Source organism: Lampetra planeri, chromosome 30 (genome assembly GCF_965212315.1).
Source record: "Lampetra planeri chromosome 30, kcLamPlan1.2.h2, whole genome shotgun sequence".
NCBI lineage: Eukaryota > Metazoa > Chordata > Hyperoartia > Petromyzontiformes > Petromyzontidae > Lampetra > Lampetra planeri.
In genome coordinates, this window is record NC_136136.1 from 6,678,492 (window position 1) to 6,700,602 (window position 22,111).

The 22,111-nt window shown below is 51.3% G+C and overlaps 2 protein-coding genes across 4 annotated transcripts in view; one reads left to right on the forward strand and one right to left on the reverse strand.

Annotated features, from left to right (window-relative positions):
• On the forward strand, positions 1-19,000 carry LOC144728744 (uncharacterized). The gene is made up of 9 exons (XM_078608352.1): positions 1-745; positions 5,804-6,009; positions 8,552-8,710; positions 9,388-9,703; positions 11,322-11,597; positions 12,325-12,837; positions 13,580-13,709; positions 14,382-14,538; positions 15,056-19,000. Exons 1-9 carry the CDS (start codon positions 447-449, stop codon positions 15,187-15,189), a joined length of 2,190 nt encoding a protein of 729 aa, XP_078464478.1. The 5' UTR covers positions 1-446; the 3' UTR covers positions 15,190-19,000.
• The window catches only part of LOC144728869 (NTPase KAP family P-loop domain-containing protein 1-like), a 17,109-nt gene continuing 11,849 nt past the window's right edge, over positions 16,852-22,111 (reverse strand). For all 3 annotated transcript variants that reach the window (XM_078608565.1, XM_078608567.1, XM_078608566.1), the window contains exon 5: positions 16,852-20,734. In XM_078608565.1, coding sequence (XP_078464691.1) covers positions 20,480-20,734 — 255 coding nt within the window. In that variant the 3' untranslated portion in view covers positions 16,852-20,479. The remainder of the gene's footprint in view (positions 20,735-22,111) is intronic.

The window sequence follows — 22,111 nt, forward strand, 5'->3', positions numbered from 1 at the left end:
TGTCGGCATGAACCAGCTTGCGCTGAGCCAAAAATACACAGAGAGAGGGGGAGATACACACACACGCACGCAGATAGCGTAATAATAGATGGAGATAAATACACGCACACATACAGAGATACAGAGACGCGCAGAGATACACACACACATGCAGACACACATATAGATACAAAGACACGTACAGAGACCCACCCACACATAGACACAAAGGGAAATACGCAGTCACACACGCATAGACAGACAGACAGAGAGACAGACACAAATAGACACACACCCAAGCAAAGTGACACACACAAATAAAGACACCCCGACACAAAGACAAAGGCAGGTACTCAGACACAGACACCGAGACAGCTACACGTACACAAAGACACACATCGACTACCACCGTCATCAATCCATCTGCGCTCCCACCGTCGCCTCCCCCGACTCCCGCCCTCCAGGCGATGCGCCCTGCGCTCCGCGTGAGCGGCATGACCTACACTCACTACCTCGCGCTCTTCCGCCGCTCATCGGGAGCGAACCCAGGGGGCCGAGGACAGGGTGACGACGACGACGGCGGCGGCGAGGCGGCTCATCCTTCGGCCGCTGCGGCGGTGACGGGCAGCGAGGAGCGACGATCGGTCAGGGGACGCGAGGAGGAGGTGGAGGTGATGGTGATGAACGGAAGGATGAAGGTTGCCTTCCCAAGCGACAAGGCGGCTGGTGGTGAATGTACCTCGCCCGCGTCGGCCGAGTCTTGTGGGTGAGTGAAGAAGCGGCGTTGTCGCTCCCAGAATGTGCTTTTGTCGGGTTGTACCGCGTGATGTTCGGCATGATGTCCGACGCTTTGCGCCACGAGCTCCACGTGAGCGTCTTTAAGGGACTGTATTGAGCAAGCAGTGTTGTATATCGCGTTGCCAGCGGCTGCTGCTGATGATGTTGTTGCCGGCTGCTGCTGATGTCTGATGTTGGTGCCGACTGGCTGCTGCTACTGCTGCTGATGTCTGATGTTAGTGCCGGCCGATGTTTTTGATAAGTGCTTAGGTCCTCGAGTAAGACCGCAGTTGCCCCGCATGAAGCTCAACACTCGTTGCATGCGAGAGGCATTTGGGATGAACAAGCTCACCAAACTGTGCACGCGCCGTCAAGTCCTCGTGCGCATGCACAGGAAGCGGGCAAGCGCAATGCGCTACGAACCCCTGGGGCCCGAGTTCGATACCCTACTCGAGGCCACCACCAACACCAGCGACAGTTATCCGAATTGGTTCCAGGCCTCCCCTAGGTCGACCCAGCCGCAAACGAGTACCTGCTACGATTGTGTGAACATTGCCATTCGGGGTACAAAAGGCGGGCGGTCGTAAGTGTTTGGCCCGCTCGCCCTTCCGTGTGCAGTGTCGGCTTTCAAGGGTGCTCGCTTACAGCACTTGCCCCAACAGTCTGTTAAAAGCTACATCGGGGGTATCTTTGTCACGCCGTCATTGACGGGCACGTAACGCGTGGCGTTTTCAGGCCCATTATGTAATTAGATTGTTGTGTACGCGTCCATACACAGCGGGCCTGTGCGACGGGACATACACACGCGGGTCCCCTGCACGCCTGGGTCACGTGGTGACTCGCATCGGCAAATGACCAAAATGAAGGCAGCAAGCAAGGGTTGGTGGATCACCGCACGGTGATGTCGCGGAATTCCCTTCCCGTGCGCGAGCGTCGATGAGGAGCCGTCACCCTGGGCTCGCCGCGAGACGACAGGACAGCCAAATGCGGGCTCCACCTGTTCGCTCTGTTCTGGGATAACGCGTTTCACCCTCGCACGCGTGGGGGTTTTTTTCTTCCTCCGGGTGCCCCGGTTTCCTCCCACGTGTGAGCACTCGGTAATTGGCCGAAAACACCGCGCGGCTGGCTGCCTTTCCCGCCGATCTGTGGAGGGAAGGTGGAGAGAGGACGCCCCTCTGAGTCGTCCACTCACTCCATCCCTCTCCGAGAGCGAGCGAACATCGCGGCTGCGTGTTACAAGTTGACGTCATGAGTGCAGCATTGTTTCTCAAGTAGCGAGACAATATTTCGCCGTTGCGTATCCTCGTTGGCCATCATCTAGCCACTGCTGGATGAAGACTTGTTCCCTCCAGGCCGACGTGATGCCGTACGGGTCTGACGATGCCACACTCCGTCTCGCGCGCGCGCATGGCCGAATCAATACCGATCCCTAGTTTCTGGACAATGGAGATCTCGGGGGTTGTCAAGAATGTTCGTGCCGCCCCCTCAATTACAACAATTCATAATGATTGAGTGACAGTCGCCGCTGAAAGGCGCTTGCTCGCCTCTTCATCGCTAACCCTGCAACACCGAGCGCGCCGATGTGTGTGTGTGTGTACGCTAACATCTCAGCACGTTCGTCAATAACACTGTGGCCCTTAAAAGGAAACAAATATATACATGTAAATATATATATTTATACAGTGTATATTTAAGAGAAATAATAATAGGCGACGTTTTGCGCAATGGCCCTTCTTCATAGCAAATGTGCTAGGGGAAGAGGAAACATACGTGCTATGAAGAAGAGCCATTGCCCGAAACGTCGACTGTTTATGACATGTTTCCTTTTAAGGATTAAAGTGTTATTGACGAGTGTTTTGAGTGTTGTTGTTAGCGCAGCAGCAGCAGGAGCAGCAGCGCCAGCTAACGCGTGTTTACTTAAAGCAGAAGTCCTCGATGCATATCTCCGCATGTAAATCATAATAGAGGAGTTATAACATTATAATCCGTCGGCATATTGGCCATCCGAACTGCGGACCGTCGTGCTGGGTATCGGTCCGGAGAGCCCAGACGAGGCCGGTGGACTACAGCTCAACATTCGTACTCTTTGGTTCTTTCGGTAAAGTTACGTAGATGAAAAATAAAAAATATAATAATAATAATAAAATGAAAATAACTAAATTAAATCACGTTTCGGAAGCAACACAAGCCACAGCTTGTGTTGCCTCCGAAACGTCGTGATTTAATTTAGTTATTTTCATTTTATTATTTTTTATTATTTTTTATTTTTATTTTTCACCTACGTGACTTTACCGAAAGAAACAAAAAGTATGGACCCTTGCAGTCACGAAAACTTCAAATCTAGAATTTCCTCTACATTCGGTTTAATTTTGTCAAAATAGAGAACGGGCTTTTAGGCTTATAATGAATTCTTCCATGTGGCATTAGAATTTGTTGCGACGTTTGATGTTTGAACGTCATGTAAAGAATCAAACAAAACACAGTGCCATGTACCATACACTTGCTTTGCATTTGAGAGGCGAAAGCCACGGACGAGGCGAGAGAGTGATGCCGCTGTTACTGCTGCAGCTGCCGCTGCTGCATTTTTAAATTAAACAATACATCCTCGGCGTGTTCTGGTTGAGATGACATCTCCACCAGCTGATCCCATCTCCCGAGAGGATGTGTGACCCCGAGTGACCCCCCCCCCCCCCCACTTATTCTGTCGAGCCCCCCCCCGCCACCAGCACACAAAGACAAGGATCCCCCGAATAGCCTTTAACAGACTGTAGGTGCAAGTGCTGTTAGCGAGCACCTATGAAGGCCGGCACGGCACACGAGGGGGTGGGTGGCCAGCATCCTACGCTTGTGTAGCGTGATGAGTAGAAGCGCGTGTGTGTGTGTGTATAATATATAAGCAAGAACTTTGAGTCCTTGATAAGGCTCCCAGGGCGTGCAGCGAAACGTCGGGACATCGTGCAAACCCGAAAACACATCTTAGAGCAATGCATCACAACCCCGAACACCCACGGAATGCCAAACGACTCCCCATATAACGTAGTCGGAAGTGCCGTGTTGTACAATGTTTGTTGCTATGTTTGATGCTTTATACACGTTCAAACATCTATAACATCTTAAATAACTGTATTACTACCTCCTTTGTCGGCCACACATTCAAACATTTTCAAGAATTGAAAATATTACGTTTGTTAGTACATATATTGTCGATTTTTGAACGTACGGTATATAAACAAAACTAATACCATGCCATAGTAATCTGGACAAGATTTCGTTGGGGTGATGTAAGCGTAACAATGCGACTGTGTGTGTGTGTGCTTGAGTGATGAGTGTGTGTGTGCGTGAGTGATGTGTGTGTGTGCCTGAGTGATGTGTGTGTGTGTGTGCGTGAGTGGTGTGTGTGTGTGAGTGATGTGTGTGTGTGCGTGAGTGAATGGTGTGTGTGTGCGTGAGTGATGTGTGTGTGTGCGTGAGTGATGTGTGTGTGTGTGCCTGAGTAATGTGTGTGTGTGCGTGAGTGGTGTGTGTGTGCGTGAGTGGTGTGCGTGATTGATGTGTGTGTGTACCTGAGTGATGTGTGTGTGTGTGAGTGATGTGTGTGTGTGCGTGAGTTATGTGTGTGTGTGAGTGATGAGTGTGTCTGTGCCTGAGTGATGTGTGTGTGTGGGTGATGTGTGTGTGTGAGTGATGTGTGAGTGATGTGTGTGTGTGAGTAATGTGTGTGTGTGTGCGCGTGAGTGATGAGTGTGGGGACCGGTAGCGTGGTGGTTAGCGCGCGCTGCGCCTCGAAGCCGGCGACTCGAGTTCGACTCCCGCTCACGACCAACACCATTGACGATTATCTGAATCGGTAGTGGGCCTCCCCTAGGTAGACTCGGCCTCAAATGAGTACCTGGTGTGGTGTGTAAACACCACCGGGGAGACAAAGACGGCCGGGCGTGGTGTTGGCCACCCACCCCCTCGTGTGCCGTGCCGGCCTTCATAGGTGCTCGCTAACAGCGCTTGCCCCAACAGTCTGTTAAGGCTATACGGGGGATCTTTGTCTTTATCTTGCCTTTGAGGGCACTTGGCTTCATTGTCAGCGTGGCACGTGGGGCAAGAGGAAATGGAGCGTGTCTGTGTGTCTGTTTCCCTCTGCACTTTTCTATATCTCGATAACGTGTGTGACACATCGATGCACGGCATACGTGCATACACACACAAAGGAACAACGCCATGAGCGGGCTCCATGTCTGTGTATTTGTGTACAGAGCACCGGGGGGTGGTGACGTGCGATACACGATGTAGCAACAGACGTCACCACTGTGACATTCATCCAACACGCATGTGCATTCCAGTGGATTCTCGTGTTTACCACTGGGATGTAAACATTTGACCCATTGGCGCTGTGAGCGGCCACCTACAACACAAAGAACCCCCGTACAGCCTCAACGGACTGTCGGAGCAAGTGCTGTTAGCACCTATGAAGGCCGGTACGGCACACGAGGGGGTGGGTGGCCAGCACCACGCCCGGCCGTCTTTGTCTCCCCCCGTTGCTGATGCTTACACACACTGCACCAGGTGCTTATTTAAGGTGAGTCCTCTTCGGGGATGCCAAAGGACCGGTTCAGATCATCCTCATTGGTGCTGGTGGCCGTGAGCGGGAACCGAACTCGGGTTGCCAGGTTCATAGCAGAGTGCACTCAACACTACGCTGCAGCCTAATGCATCCACAACACACGCACCTGCCTTAATCCAGCAGTGGATGGATCATGACTGCTAATGGTTATGATAAGCTCCTCAAACCGCTATGCCTGCCACGTGACCGCACCCCTGTGGAGCTCTGCTGGGCGTGACTTGTTGGGGGTTTCCCGCATTCGGAGGTCGGATGTCTGTGTCCCCCCCCCCCCCATCTTTAAAGGGGGGGGGGTTGAGCGTCTACGTAATCGATGACAAATATAGCTGCAATTCCTCGTCGATTATTTGACTTCATCGACACATCTTCCGAGCTCTGGTGGGGACCGTGCCTAGAACCATATTAACTTGACCTCACTACCCGCTGCGGCTGCAGGCGCAGTGACCCTCTCCTGCTTGCGATAGAGGCGGGAGACGCGGAGGCCCTGAGAGGACTGCTCAGGGTGGAGAGGGACCTGGGCCGAGACCTGGAACCGAACCTCGGCAGCAAAGACCAGGGGCCGGAGGAGGCCTCAGGCTGGATGAGTCTTCACGTGGCGGCGTGGCGAGGAGAGACTCAATGCCTACGACTGCTCCTCAACGGTAACGGAACAGAAAACAAAATTATTTGTTGGCTCGTACCTCTTTTTCCACTGCACAACCGAGCCACGCTGCGGCGATGCCGAGCCAGGCTGGTGCGGCTCAAGACGCGCCGGGTTGATTTTTCCACTGCAGAAGGTGAACCGTGCCGCTGACGTCGCGCGCGATGAACGAGTCGTGTCACCGTGACCTCGCTCCCCCTGGCCCTGATCTGGCCCCGAGCCAGATTCATATATTTTGCAAGGCCAGTAAAGTAAGTCACGGTTTGGTGTACGATCACCATTGAAAGGAGCCAGCAGGGAAAATAACACTCCTATTGTTGGCTCGGCTCAGGTTGCGCTCATGTTAAAGGGTTATCACCGATTTCGTAAACAAAAGTCAACATGAACAACAATCGTAATGACCTTGGTCCTGGAAACACTCACGAAGTCTCAAGGCTCTTATTTGACCGGTCCTGCTAAATTTGGATGTTTTTTCTTTTTCATTCACGAGTGATGCGTGCGTGCGTGCGGAAGCAGAAAGCGAGAATACGAGGGGGGGGGGTAAAGCACTCAAAATATCCGCACAGATGGATTTAAGGAAATGGATCAATTAACTCAGCTCGTGTGCAGGTGTGCTGGGTGGATCAGTATGACATCGCAGCATTTGACTGACCATGGCTGCCACTGCTGATAATTATAATGATGATGAAAGATACGCAAATTCTAACGCACGTTTTGCGTCAATCGTGAGAAATCCCATGATCCAGAGAAGTCCACGCGGCGAGGAGTGAGGAAGCCGCTGTTGTGGGCTCCCATGATCGGTTCTCCCAGCGAGCCTTGCGTTGTCCTGTGACGTCCCCAACCGCATGCCGAACGCACTCTAAACTATATAGCTCAGTGGGCTAAGGCCCACTGAGCTATATAGTTGTTGTTGTTTTTTCATAATAGACCTGGTCACAAAATGATAGCTCAACCAAGGGACTATATCATCACGTGGACATTCATAGCAATCAAGAGATAGTCTAAACGCGTGATGTGGAATCTAAAAAATGTGGAGGGAAAAAATGGAGGATCGCACCCAGCCCTACTATCTATGGAACCTTTTTTCCACCGTCAAAATAATTATAGAAAAAAATAAGAATAGGCTGTACCCTCTCTTACAATAAGTCAGGTGTTCACAAGTCAGAATTGATACAAATTGTAATGATGCATATATTTTGTTATATGCATCATTTCATATCATGTATGATGCAATACCGGTTTCAGATTGCATCATTCATTGTTTTGCTCAAAAAGCAAGTACTGTTCAAACCCAGTCGTAGATTTATTCATAGATCCAGTCAAAGATGGATTTGAGTAATTTCTGGTTTAAATTGAGATCTCTTCCCTTTATAACTCACTTATCCTCCGCCATTCCCAAGTCAAGGGTCGTATATACTGGCCCAGTAGCATGTCTTGAAAACTAGAGCCAATCAACAATTTTAAGCATCGTTTTCATTCTCAGTGACCCAGAATTAGTCAACTTGGACGACATTTATTTCGTAAGCATTTTGGCTGTAGTCCATTGTTATCAGAGCACGTCTGTTTGCATGTATTGCCACAAGAACGTGTGGTTAATGCACACTTGGCGCCCTGCAGTAGCTATCTATTTGGTGTTTGAACATCTTAACACCTTCTGTTGTATTGTTAGCAGGGTAAAACCAATTATTATTATAATAACTGGTTTTTTACCCTTTTATCTGGCAACGAAACTGACACCTTTTTTACGAGGAGTCATGTTTGCATAGACCACAATACCTGCAGTCGGAATGCAAACAAAAAACATAACTCTGATAATGTATGCACTGTCCTTGAAGTTGATTGGTCCACACCCGAGACAGCTTTCCTTAGAGCCTAGTCTCACATGGGTTGGACCAGATGACGCAAATGAGGTACCAATGGTGTAAACAATTATTATTATTTTTGCACTCGTCCCTGCTTTAATTATGATTCTTAAATATGTCCGTGCTAATTTGAATGTTGGTCACGAACACCTTGTTCTGGGCCCTCCAGTCGCCTGGGTGAAAAGCGCGCTCGGGTTTGGCCCAATCCTGGCCAGATGGCTCAACAAACTTAATCAACTAACTAGGGCAACGCCAAGGGAGGAGCGGGCTCATGCTTACCTAGCAGAGGGCGGTGCAACTCGCGTATCACTCCGCACATTCATTTCGCTGCTATCAAAGTTTCAAAGTTCATTTATTAGGTATAGCCCTGTGAGTCATTCGGCTCTTGAATCGGGTGCAACCGCAACAAACAAAAAAACATGAACAAGAAAACATCTTAAAGTGACTATGTGCAAACAGAAAATCCAAGAAAAGACAGCAAAATATTGCAGAAAAATCACCGTACACCAACCCTGTGCAAATATCCCAGTGGGATGCAAGTCAAACAACAACAACAACCACAAGACAACTTAGATTAAGGCCATCAGTCTACCTCTGTACTATCAAAACACCACCAATGCCCCCCCCCCTGCAACTCGCCCGTTCTCCTCCTCTGTGGCCCCGCCCACTCCCCTTTCCCAGAGTTCCCAGGCTGGGTGGATCGCCGCACGCTCAACGAGGAGACGGGACTCTTGCTCGCCACTCGCCGAGGTCACGTGGCCTGCATGCGCCTGCTGCTGGAGGAGGGGGGCGCGAACCCGGACATCTGCGCGAACAACCGGGAGACCCCGCTCTACTCGGGTGTGTAGCGGAGGGCGGGGGTGCGAAGAGGTGGGGGGTAAGCGGGGGCAGGGTGAGGAGGGGGGTAAGGTTTGACTGCCATGCAACGAACATGACTCCCAGTGTGGCTGGGGAGGTGCTGCCCTCTACGGCGTCGATTCAGACGTCGCTTTTAAAGGGATCTCGGAAACAGTTCTGTGATGCCCGCTTCCGCGCGCGCCGTTCTCTCACGCGGGGAGGTGGTTGGAGCTGCTGTCTCAGAGTTTCTAATGGATTTATCATCTCGTCCCATGACAACGATAGATGCGCAATCCAGGGTAACATTGGGGGAGGGGACAGCACACAATCGCTGGGTTGCCGAATCAATGCCTGGGCCTCATTAGATCAGACTAAGGTGCCGCTAGGATGAAAGGACTCCGCCTGGTTATTGCTAAAGTATCTACAGTTATATAAATTATTAATAACCAGATGATAACCGAATGAAACTAAACGTCTGGCCAAAGCGGTGTCCGTAAGGCACGTGTCTCACGTTGCGTGTGCTGCGTTTTGTTGCCGCAAAGCACCGCTGATGTCCCAAATATGTCCTGTACGGTATCCACGCCCCAACCTGCGCCCCCCCCGCCACCCCCCTCCGCCTCCTCCACCGCACCGAACGAGCTAAACCGTGCCGCACACACGCGCGCGTGTCGTGTGCGCAGCGTGCGAGCGCGGGGACCTCTCGGCCGCCTCGCTGCTCCTCGAATTTGGCGCCGACCCGGCGCAGCGCTGCGCGCGCGGCTCCACTGCGCTCCACGCCGCGTCGGCACGCGGCTCCACGGAGCTCCTCGCCCTCCTCCTTCGGCTCCAGCCCCAGCCCAGGCCGGGTCCCGGGTCCCGCATGCCGCTGCTGGCCTCCGGCTGCTGCCGCGGCCTCACGGCGCTGCACTACGCGGCGCAGCGCGGCCACGTGGAGGCGGTGAGGTGTCTCATCGATGCCGGTGGGTTGGATGCAGCTGACGAAGTTGAGTCCTTTCGGTAAAGTCACGTAGAAGGGAAGTAATAAAATAATGAAAATAAAACATAATAAAATAATTCTCACGACGTTTCGGCCACAACGCAAGCAGCCGTCCTCAGGTGAAGACGTGACTTTACCGAAAGAACCAAGAAGATGAATCCCTGCAGTCACGAAAGCTTTAAATCGAAAAGAAGTTGAGTCCGTGAAAACGGCGGCCATGTTGCTTACACCTCCGTGGGTGGCCACCAGGAGGCGACGGAACGTCAGCGGATCCGTTATTGTTTTTTCACGCGACAAATAGCGGTGACGTTTGTAATCGAGCACACGTCTTTTTTTAAATATACGAATTCTTTTTTCAGTCGCGGATTTAAACTAAGCTATGTTATTTTACCAGGTAAGGTCCACTTTGCTTTATAGCTCTTTTCAGACGCGACCCAGCCACAAATGATAGCTCAACGAAGTGGCTTTTAACGTGGAAATGTATCGCAGGCAAAATTTCGAAACGAATGTATCTAGATGTGGAGGTAAAATCCGGAAAAAATTACACACGACCATGGGGAGAACATGGAAAATCCAAATATACAGGCGTCAGGGTCGGGATCAAAACCACGACCTCCTGTAAATCAGGCGAGGTAGTTAACATCTCGCCACCTTTCCATCAGCCTTAACGAAAATCGCCGCCTGCTGATGTTCGAGGCGTTTGGTCTGGTCTGTCCTGCGCGATCCCAATCTCCCACACGCAACTGGAAAACGAACTCGATCCGAAACGGATTCGGTAGCCGACTCAATCCGGAGTCACGAGGAGTGGCTCGCCACTGGGAGTTGACAGGAGCTGGGTCCTTGTTCCCCCAGAGCGTCGCCTCCCCGTAACCTCCTCTTCAGCCTCAAGACTGGCCGCCTTCTCTCTCCCTCTCTGTTTCCTGCAAATAAATATGCCCGCTGTTTCTGTACGGTGTCTACAGATGCTATGTCGATGTCCATGTTGTATTTCGAACTAGAGGCAGTGCAGGGTTTATGCAGGAACGTTTGCGAACCTCAGTTTTGAGTTCCATTCCCGGTCACCGCCACTATCACGAGTGACGATGTCTCTGCCGCTGCTGCTATTGACGGTGTTTCTGCTGCTGATGATGCTCTTTCTGCTGCTGATGATGATGATGATAATATTTCCACTACTGCTCCTCCACTGCTCTTGCTTCTACTAATAATGACTGATGGTGACATTTCATCACGTTGTTTCCTCTGCTGCCACTGATACTGCTTTGACTGACGACAATGATGCTTGCTTGATGATGATGATGATGACGATGTTTCTGATACTGCCTTGTGCTGCTGCTCCTACTTCTTCCACTGCCACTGGCGACACCAAATACAACGATCCCCCGTATAGCCTGTAACAGAATGTTGGGACAAGTGCTGTTAGCGAGCACCTATGAAGGCCCGCACGGCACACGAGGGGGTGGGTGGCCAGCACCATGCCGGCCGCCTTTGTGGCGACATTCACACACCGCACCGGGTACTCGTTTGAGGCTGAGTCGACCTAGGGGAGGCCCAAAACCGGTTCAAATATTCGTCCCCGGTGTTGGCCATGAGCCGGAATTAAACTCGGGTGACTGTATTTGTAGCGCAGCGCGCTAACCGCTGCACCACCACTACCACCGCCCTCCTCCTCTGCGTGGTGGCCACAGGCTCCGCCGTGAACGCGCAGGCCAGCGACGGGGGCACGCCGCTGCTCGAGGCCGTTCGCGGAGGCCACGTGGACGCTGCCCGGATGCTGCTGATCCGCGGAGAGGCCGACGCCAACATCCCCGCGGACGTCCGGGCCCCGGCACGGGAACGTGGAGTGGGCACAGCCGGCAAAGACGCAATGCAGCGCGTCTTGCCCCTGCACGAAGCGGCCGGGCAGGGCTGCGTCGAGTGAGTGGAGAGTGAAACGTGGCGCTGTTACGGTCATACTTCACGATGCCGGCCAGTAGCAGCAGTGCGTCGGAATCACAAGCGGGCTGCCCCGGTTCGTAGCGCAAGCGTGCGAACCACAGCGCCACTGGCTCTACACTCTCCAGCCGCTCCCTCGCCCGCCATCGCTGAGTCAGCTCCCTGTCACTCCGTTGCTACTGCCACGGTCGTTGTCCCCCTCACTCTCTGCCGTTGCCCATCGCTCCACCTCTGCCGAGGAGATGGAAGCGACGCAATGCTCGTGTGCCGACATCATGGACGGATCGTTACAGCGCGAGGCCGTGGTGAGAGATGGCAACTTCTTGGGCAGGTCTTCATCCAGCAGTGGAGATCTCATGGCCGATAATAATGATGATGATAAACTCAAATGGTGGGAGCCTGACTGATAATGTGTTGCAACTGCTGCTGATGGTGATTGCAGAGCCGGCCCTAGACCTTTGGGGCCCTAAGCAATATTTGGTTGGAGGCCTCTTTGATGTATGATTTTTTTTCACCCACTAGCTAGCAGTGACTCTAGGGGGCCCTCTGCTGGCCACGGGGCCCTTTGCAATTGCAAGGGTCGCTTAGTGGCTGGGCCGGCTCTGGGTGATTGTGACGATGATGATGCTAACAATGATGCTGCTGCTGATTCTTCTTCTTGAGTTGCTGCTGCCAATGATGGCGATGATTGTCCCCCATGTCCGGCCAGGCTGCTGGACCTGCTGCTGCCAGCCACATCGCGAGCGTGCGTGCGCCGGACCCCCTCGAGCCCCCTGCTCCCCGCGGCCCTGGGGGGCCACGCGGGGGCCCTGCGCCGGCTCCTTTCCGCCGGCTACCGCCCCAACGGCGACGGCCGGGCCGGGGGGCCAGGGAACGGGGCCGGCGGAAGCAGTGGGGGTGCCACGGCTCGGAGCCCCCTGCACGCCGCCGTCTCCGCCCGGCGCGAGGACTGCGTTCGGCTGCTGCTGGCCGGCGGGGCGGACCCCAACGGAGACCCCCACGGGGACCCCGAGCCGCCCGTCGTGACGGCCGCGCGTCTCGGCGACGCCGGCGCCGTGCGGCTGTTGTTGGAGGGTGGCGCGGACTGGGGGGCCGGGGCCCGAGCGGGGGGTTGCGGGCGTGGAGGAGGTGGAGGAGGTGGAGGAGGTTCCTGCGCCTTCCCGGTGGTGGTGGCGCTGGCGAGAGGCCACCCGGCCATGCTCAAGGCACGTGCAGCGAGAAGGTCCCGCTGAAGACGGAGAGGCTCGGCTGATCCGAGCCTCCCCCCCCCCCCCCCCGCGGCTCAGCGTGGCTGGCATGGGCCCTGGTGCTAGGAATTCAGTCCCCTCCCCACAAAGAATCCATCCCCCTACCCCACCTTTCTCCACCCACCTTGTCCAGTTTCAGCCCTCTTCGTAGCCAGTCCAGTAAGGCGCCCCCCCCCAGTATTTGTGCAACTGCACACTCAATAGTGAAGCCACTGCACCGACTCATTCCGACCACCCTCTCACATTTATCACCCGGTCGCCTCCGAGTGGCTCATGCATCGCTCCTGCCCCTGCCTGCTATTGGCGCTCGCGAACTTCCCGTCGTGTTTGCCTCTGCCCATGTCAAGGACGGATTCCACCGCTGTGTTCTGTCTCGCACACCGCGTAACGCAACGGCGCCCTCCCTCTCCTGCTCCCCCTGCCCCACCGTCGTCTCTTGCTCTAAAGTTCCAGAGCTGTCATCAGCGGTTCTCCGTTGCTCGCTTTAGAACTCCTCCATCCCCCCCCATCTCTTCCCCGTGTGTCTATAGTGGCGTTTAATTCAAGACACACGTGGTTGGATCTTAATAACTCATGGAATATTATAACAGACTCTCCCCCACAAACCCCTAACTCCCCCTCCCCTCCACTCTCTACTTATTTTAGGAATTAGCAGTGGAGGGGGTGGGGTTGGTAAGGGCATATGTTCTTGAGCTCCGGCTGAAAATCCATCCTGAGAATGATCGAACGTGGGTCGTCGTGTGCCGCGCAGATGTTCCTGGATGCCGGATGCGACGCCGCCGCTTGCTTCAGGTGCCGCCTGGAGCCGGTCGCGAACCCCCGCCGTGAAGGGGCGCGACCCCTGCAGGTGAGCCAAGTGGACGCGCTGGGGCCTCCCACCCCTCCTCCACCCCTGCCCCCCCCCCCCCCCGAACTGTCTTAATAATTGAATCCACATTTTATATTTTAGCAACAGACTTAGCGGTGGACAGCCCGTGGAGTTTCTGTCGAGTCCCAGCCTTGGGATGTCATTGAGTCTCTCTCGCAGTCAGTCTAGTCGGCCTGATAATACAGTACAGGCAGTCCCCGCTTTTACGACGTTACAATGCGTTCCTGGAAACCCCGTCGTAGTGAAATGTGTCGTCGTAAATCTGACCATCTTTTCCCGTAGGCAGTAGAAAAGGTAAGACACGTCACTTGTCGATGTGTTTTGATCCTTTTATCGGCCGCATTGAATAGGGTTTCATCGGTGAACATCCACAAAAAATACTCGAGAATAATCACAAGATCCACGCCAAAGTCGCGTCGTGGACCAGACCGACCCCATTCGAATTGCGTTCAGAGTCGTGACGGAAGACGCATCGTAATTAGAGTCTCTGCGTCGTGAGTTGATGACGCTGTCGATAGAGTTTTCGTCGCTAATTTCGTTCACAAAATCCACACTCTGGCGTTGTCCACGTGAATCCTAAATTGTCGTCGTTGTCGACGTCGTCGTCACTGTCGGTGTCTTCGCCGCCGCCGCCGCTGTCGCTGCCCCCAGTTCTGCGAGATGTTCTCTGGCGGGGGCGAGGGAGCGAGCGAGGGGGCCTCGGTCGTGGCCGCCCTGCTCGACTACGTGGGCAGCGTCCGCCTCTGCCACCACCTCCGCAAGTCGCTGAGCGATCGGGACGAGTGGGCGAGCATCGTTCAGGCTACGGGTGAGGTTCCCTGCCTGCGGTGCGGCTCGACTCGCTGCCTCTCCCAAGCCGTCACCGGCAATTCGCTTCCGGCGCCGTAGCATCCATCCAGCACAGAAATGCGGTTTTCGTCATTCGTCACCACCACCATCATCATCATTGTCGACCGTGATCTATCTACAGCTGAATGAAGGCCTCCCCAAGCCATATTGGTTGTTTAACACTGGTTATATGCTTCTGCTGATAATTATGATACGAGTGGTTGGTAATATTGATACTGCTGCTGCTGTTGTTGAAAATTATGCATCTACTTCCGCTAATTTCCCGATTAGCACGGTTGGCTACGTACAGTGCGAAAGAAGTTCGACATACATACATGATGATACAGTGCTCGTGATTGGTAGTGCTGATGGCTTCAGCTCTTGGCAATCATTATGATGACGCTTCTACTGATGGCAATTCTTCTGCTGCCAATGATGATGCTGCTGCTGATGACGACGACGATGATCACAGTCCGCTGAACTTCCTCTCGTTTCAGACAACCCGCGCACCCTCGCTCACCTGTGCCGTGTGAGCGTGCGAGCCTCCGTCGGCTCTCACCGCCTGCGACAGCTGCGCACCCTGCCCCTGCCGCAGAGGCTGCTCGACTACATCCTCCACGCTCACCCCTAATTCGTCGAGAGCGCGAGTTCCACTCCGGGACCAGGGCTTTATTTCAGCCGGTGCGTGGACTCCATTTTCAGCGATCCAGAAAATAATACTTCTGCACCAGGCACGCAACATCCAGAATCAAAATCTTTATTAAGACTGAAGGAATCCGATGAGCTATGAAGGTCTTCTTCACAGATGTCCAGTAGGTATACAGATGTCCAGTAGGACATCTGTGTATCTCCCGCTGTAGCGATATGTCCCCTACCAGTCCCATGACTACTTCGTTCTACCAGCAAACTGGAAATTATTTATTGAAGAAACTGAGTCTCTGATCTGGTCCGTGTCTCTTCATCAACCATGATCATCTTGGCGAGATGTCCCTCGCAGGGCCTGACTCATTTGTCCACCGCAACATTGTCCTCTCTCTCAAGCTGGCCTTGATTATTTAAGATCGACGGCTCAACTTGGCGCGATATTCAATCAGTGGGCATGCGACGGCGCCTTTACCAACGGGCAGTGACCAGCGTGGAGAAGTATGGCCGAAAAACTCATTTTCCCGACACGGCACAGGGGGGAGCTTTCTTCATCTAGCAGTGGATTAATACATTTCCTGTAAATACAGGGTGCTTCAAAAACATGTTAACACTTCTGAAAATTTGCAACAATACAAGGCATGTGCTCTGGGAAACTACCTGGAGAAGATTCCAGGCGTGTCTTGACAATGATGGCAAAGAAGTGGAGACTCTTTGACTTCTTGAAGCTATTAACATCATACATGTGTTATCATCTTACAGTGTATTTATTATCCGTTCTTTTGCCATTAAAATAAGATAGTCCCATATAAGTGTTAACATATTTTTGAAGCACCCTGCATATTGTTATTGTTGTTACTTTAATGGTGCGTCTGTGGGAAGGTCACGATCGATCGATAATGATCAATTTTGTGATACGTGCGTGCACCGAACCGTGCTCTGCAAGGATCGATCACGTGCGGTTTATGCAAATGAGATGCAAATGAAAAATGGCGCGAAATGTTAACGTGGAAGATGGTGGAGTGAACGGAATTCTTCATGCGAGGCCTGCAGCCAATGCGAAACAATGCAAACGGGGAGGTAAAAACTACGCAAAAAATGTTTGGTTATTTTACTGACGCACAATTCCGAATTGAAAGGTATAGTTTCTCATAGCTCTGATTAGCACAGTTGGTGCAAAAGGCGTTCAACATACATACATTGATAAACAGAAAGTCCATAAGCCGCATATGTATTTCTCTTTGAAAGATATTCCACGCGAGCTTAATTGGAACACTTTACAATCAACTTTTTACCGTGTCCATATGAAGTTTTTTATTCGGGCATCTCTCCACATATCGCGGCACAATGAACTTAACAATTCACTCGCATCACCCCTTCATCCGCCTGCCACTCAACAAAAGCCGACTGCTTTCTGGGCGGTGGCGCTGCTGCTGCTGCACGCGACTGCTGCCTGCGAACCACCGCTGTGGAGGCAGCAGTGAGGGGTTGGTGGATCACCGCACACAGACACTGTGGTGGGGGGGAGGTGTGATTCATCACACATGCCCAATGTATAATAGTGCCACGTTTCTGTGGAAGAGACCTGGTGTTGGAAGTTGCAGTGACGCATTACACCGCACACGCACGCTAAAAATAAAAACATACGAGGTTTTCAGAATTAGAATCTTTATTTATACTGGATGAATCCGATGAGCTATGAAGCTCTTTTTCAGAGATGTCCAGTTGGAGTGGGACGAAAAGTCACAATAGCAAACAGTACAAAAACACGATAAAAGTGAAAAGTATCGAAAACCACCAAAAAAAAACTAAACTATTTTTTATTTTATTCTTGCTTCTTTCGGTAAAATCCCTGCAGTCACGAAAGCTTTAAATCAAATTTTATTTTTATTTTACCAGATAAAGCCCACCGAGCGATCAGCTTGATTCTCGTAAGTGACATGGCCACAAATGATAGCTCAACGAAGTGGCTCCTCACGTGGAAATTTATAGTAGCCAAATCGAGGTCAAGCTTCTACCAGACGCAATTATGACGACTCACAATTTACTTCAAATCACGACGTAATTCCGTGCCGTAAACCCCCTATTCAGTAATAAATGGGTCGTTTATTCACCACGTGACAACTTTATTAATTGGCTGTGTCAGGTGGTGGAGGGTTTACGATGCAACGTTTTACTTACGCAGGCGAACTGACCCAAAAAACAATGACTCGTAAAAGCTATTGCGAAATCCCCACACGCGACGTACACTGTGGAGTGTTCCTGTGGTTCAGGTTGTGCGAGCCTCCATCACCGTGGAGCTGCAGAGTCGCAGCTCTGTGGGAAGAGACAGCGAGCGGTGAATTAAACGTATAAAATATACTTTCGTAGGTAAGCACGATCTCTCAGCGAGAAAACAATGCGAATAGGACCGCAGTAGAATATTGATCGGAGACTACCGCTCTTTGTCTCTTCCAATGGAGTGGCGCTTTTGCGGCCGTCTGGAACGCTCTTCCTTCCGATATTAGGAAGCCACTGGAGCTATGCACTTTTAAATAATCTAGATGGAAAACTCATTTCTTTAGAACAGTTTTTTTTTGTGTTTACTTTGTTATCTTTCCGCCGCACCTCCGATTAGCACGGTTGGCTACGTACGGTATGAAAGAAGTTCAATGCACATCCATACGTACATCTCTTGCTCCACAGTGGAGGAGGGATGGTCACTGAACCTGACACGGTGAACACGCCACATTACAGCTTGCGTCCGAATAGCTTGACCGGCATTACGCACGCGTCCAATGGCTCGACCCTGTTGAAGTAGTTTAATGTGATGTTTCGTGTTTTCACAGCGAGAGAGATTCCCCTGTAAACTATTTGTTTTTATTTTACCAGGTAAGGCCCACTGAGCTATATAGCTCTTTTTCAGAAGCGACCGCAAATTATATCTCAATAAAGTGGCTTATCGCTTGGTCGTTTATAGCAGCCAAATACTCCACACGAACGCCGATTCTAAATGTGGAGGGGAAAACCGAAGGACCTGGAGAAAAATCCAAGAGATCACGGGGAGAACATTCAATAACTCCCAATATACAACAGGCCTCAGGGTTGGGATCGAACCCACGACCTCCTGTATACCAGGCGAGGCAGTGAACATCTCCTTGCCACCGTGACACGACCTTGATGTCGGTGTCTCGAGATGGAGACACGTAACCACGTGAACCCGAATCGCACTTCGCCCGGTGCCCGCTTCGTTAGTGTGAAGGAAACGAACGCGATTAACGTTATACGTACTCTTTGGTTCTTTCGGTAAAGTCACGTCGGTATAAAACAAAATAAATCACGACGTCCCGATTGCAACACAAGCAATCATCATCAGGTGGGAAAACCACAGCAAGAAAACATTGTTTGCTGAAGTGTGAAAAAAAAAAGTGAAAAATGTTGTTTTTTGCTGTGGTGTTCCCACCTGATGATGATTGCTTGTGTTGCAATCGAAACGTCGTGATTTATTTTATTTTTTCCTACGTGACTTTACCGAAAGAACCAAAGAGTATGGATTCCTGCAGTCACGAAAGCTTCAAATCTAGATTTAACGTTGCTTTAATTAATGTTATATCACTGTTAATTGAAGGAGTTTTTTTTTAAACATTACCATTTGCCAGTATTGGGCATCACACAGTCATATAATTGCTATCCGCACAGTATGTGTACGTATAATCAGATATATTTCGACAGTGTTGTTCTATTGGAATGTGCTTATTTATGAATGAGTATTTGTTTTTACCATTAAATTAAACACACATTTGTGCGCACGAAAAAGAAAAGGTACGTGTTTGAATTATCATTTCATTTTTCGATTTAAAGCTTTCGTGACTGCAGGGATTCATCTTCTTGGTTCTTTCGGTAAAGTCACGTAGAATGGAAATAATAAAATAATAAAAAATTTAAATAAACCATAAAATAATTTTCACGACGTTTCGGCCACAACGCAAGCAGCCGTCCTCAGGTGGAGAACAGGTCTGTCGAGAAGGCAGAGTCTGTCTTCTCGACAGACCTGTTATGTTTTAGTTTTTATTATTTTATTATTTCCATTCTACGTGACTTTACCGAAAGAACCAAGAAGACGTATCATTGTCATTGTTTGTGTTATCTACTGCTCCACTTGTTTGCCCAGGAGAGTCTGACCGAGTCTCAACTCTTTTTCAGGCGATGTTGCAACGTGTGATCCAAATTCAGTAATTTGCAGGGAACCATTCAGCATTGAGATGGGTTTTTTACGGCCAATAACGAGCTGCACTCTGTTTTTTGTTATTTTTCGCGACTTTATTTAATAACATCGTCGCCTTAAAACTATACACTGCATTTGACGTTTCGGGTAATGGTCCTACATCACACATCTGGCCGGGTGGTGTTGGTAAGCACCAAAGATCGCAAACGGGTTTTGATTCCTTACCCGTACCCGTACCCGGCCGCACCAGGGTCGCAAACGGGTACACGTACCCGGCCGGGTACGGGTAGCCGGGTATCGGGTAGGGTACGGATATCAGGTACCCGATTGCGACCTCTGGGATGAAGCCATGTTGCAGGCACGGGTGGGTTGATTCTAGGAACTTAAATTGTGGGAAGAGACAAGACGTTGGGAAATGAGTAACAAACGGTTACTCACCAGTGACTCACGGCCTACCCGTACCCGGCCGCACCAGGGTCGCAAACGAGTACCCGTACCCGTACCCGGCTGGGTACGGGCAGCCGGGTATCGGGTAGGGTACGGGTATCGGGTACCCGATTGCGACCTCTGCTAAGCACGTGGCCTGTCATCCGGCTGACTGATGGGAACTAGGGTTGGGTGGATCGCTCACACAGATGTTGTGAAACTCTTCGCGTGGGAATAGTGTGTTGCCCCCTCGCATGCGTAGGTTTCCTCCAGGCCCTCCGGGTTCCTTCCACATGTAGAACACGAATTGGCTGAAAACATCTTAATATATAGAGAACTTCAGAGCTATTTCTGGCACCAGCTCACCAGCCTTCTAACTTGGTCTGTGGTTCCTCAGTGATTGTGGGGTGCAATTTGCATGAACGACTCAAGTCTATATAAATAATTATTAGATTTTGTATATATATTAACCAACATGTATTACTTATAAGATGCGGCAACAGGCCATTGTGGACCCCCCCTCCCTGTGGATTACAAAGCTTCCCACGTATTTCCACCCACTCATCAACTGCCAAGGGTGCAAAGACAGGGCGGGCGGGTAGAGCCGTAGCAGCAACTCAACCACCGTGCTGTCCCCCCCCCCCCCCCTTCACTTGAGCCACCGCGCCATCCAGACGTCGCGCAGCTCGCGGTGCCACGCGTCTTGGGACGTCTCTTGGTGGTCGGCCAAGAGGCGCAGGAAGTGGTCCCGGAAGGTGGCCCAGTCGCCCAGCGCCTCCATCCCCAGCGCCCTCCTGACCTCCTCCTCCGTGCCGTGGAGCAGAGCGCGGCCGCTCACGCCGTGCTCCACGGCGCGGCTCCGGTAGTCGGCCAGCCGCTCCGAGCTCAGCTCCAGCGCCTCCATCTGCGGGCGGGGGACGATGTTGCCCGATTACGGTCGGAATGTGCAAATATTCCCCCATCCCCCCCCCCCTTCGAGGGCATTGCAGAATGAACGCGTGACAACCGTTTACGTATTACACAAACAGACACAGCCTACGTGTTAAACAAACAATTGTTTTTTCTTTGTGTCTCATTAACACGGCTGCAACACTCATATCAGACAGCCTGGGAGACATCCGAGGTATGTTAGCCGGGCTTGGTGGCTATTCTGGCGCGTGGCTGCCTGTGAGCCAATGTTGTGCGAACAGCAGCGAGGGTTGCTGGATCACCGGACAGATGTTGCGAAACTCCTTTCCCGTGGGCGTCGAAGAGATGCCGTACCCTGGCTCGCCAGGAGAGGGCGGTAAAGTGCACTGTTTCCATTTGTACGGGGATAGAGCGTTGCACCCTCGCTCGCGTGGGTTTTCTCCGGGTGCTCTGGTTTCCTCCCACTTGTATAAACACGCATTAATTAGTTGAATATATTTTTTTATTTTTTTTAAACCCAATGCAGGGACCTCCTATAAAAAAGTAATTCGACTCAGTATGGTTCTCCTAGATAGATAAGGGGCCGTCCATAAATGACGTCACGCGATTTTTGACGATTTTTGCCCCCCCCCCCACCCCATCGTCACACGGCGTCACAAAAAGTCAGACCACCCCTCAAATATGACGTCACAAAGCTCTGCCCCCCCCCCAAAAAAAATAAAACATGCTTCAAATCGCTTTAAACTATTGTCATTGTAGTGCATATTTAATGTGCGACTGCACTCTGATGTTGTAGGAGAAAACATTAATTAAAAAGTATATTTAATTAAGTAGAACATGTCTATATTTATTTAAAGTTGCGCATTTTGATGTGACATTACATTTCTCAAACCCCCCCCCCCCACTCGTCACACATCGTCACAGATGTCTGACCCCCCCCAGGTGCGTGACGTCATTTATGGACGGCCCCCTAAGTAAATTCCCAGAAACCAAAAAGTATGTACAAGATAAGAGGTGTTCATTTGTTTTGGCAGTGTCTTCGCTGTTGTGAACTGGTCACACTATTGTAACCACAGCTTGGGTCAGACCGTTTCTACGGGTCGAACTGATCAGGCTGCCGCAAGAATCCAGGCGGAGACCACCTACCAATTTCAGGCCAACTTGCTTCCCAATGGTCATGCTGCTATAAATGTCCACATGATAAGCCACTTCGTGGAGCGATCATTTGTAGCCAGGTCGCTTCTGAAAAATAAGATAAAAGCTCAGTGGGCTTTACCTAATCAGATAAAATAGTTTAGTTTTATTTGTAAATATATTAAGTGATTTGTTTACCATACCTATACTGTGCACCACTGTCGTGTTTTTCGCATCG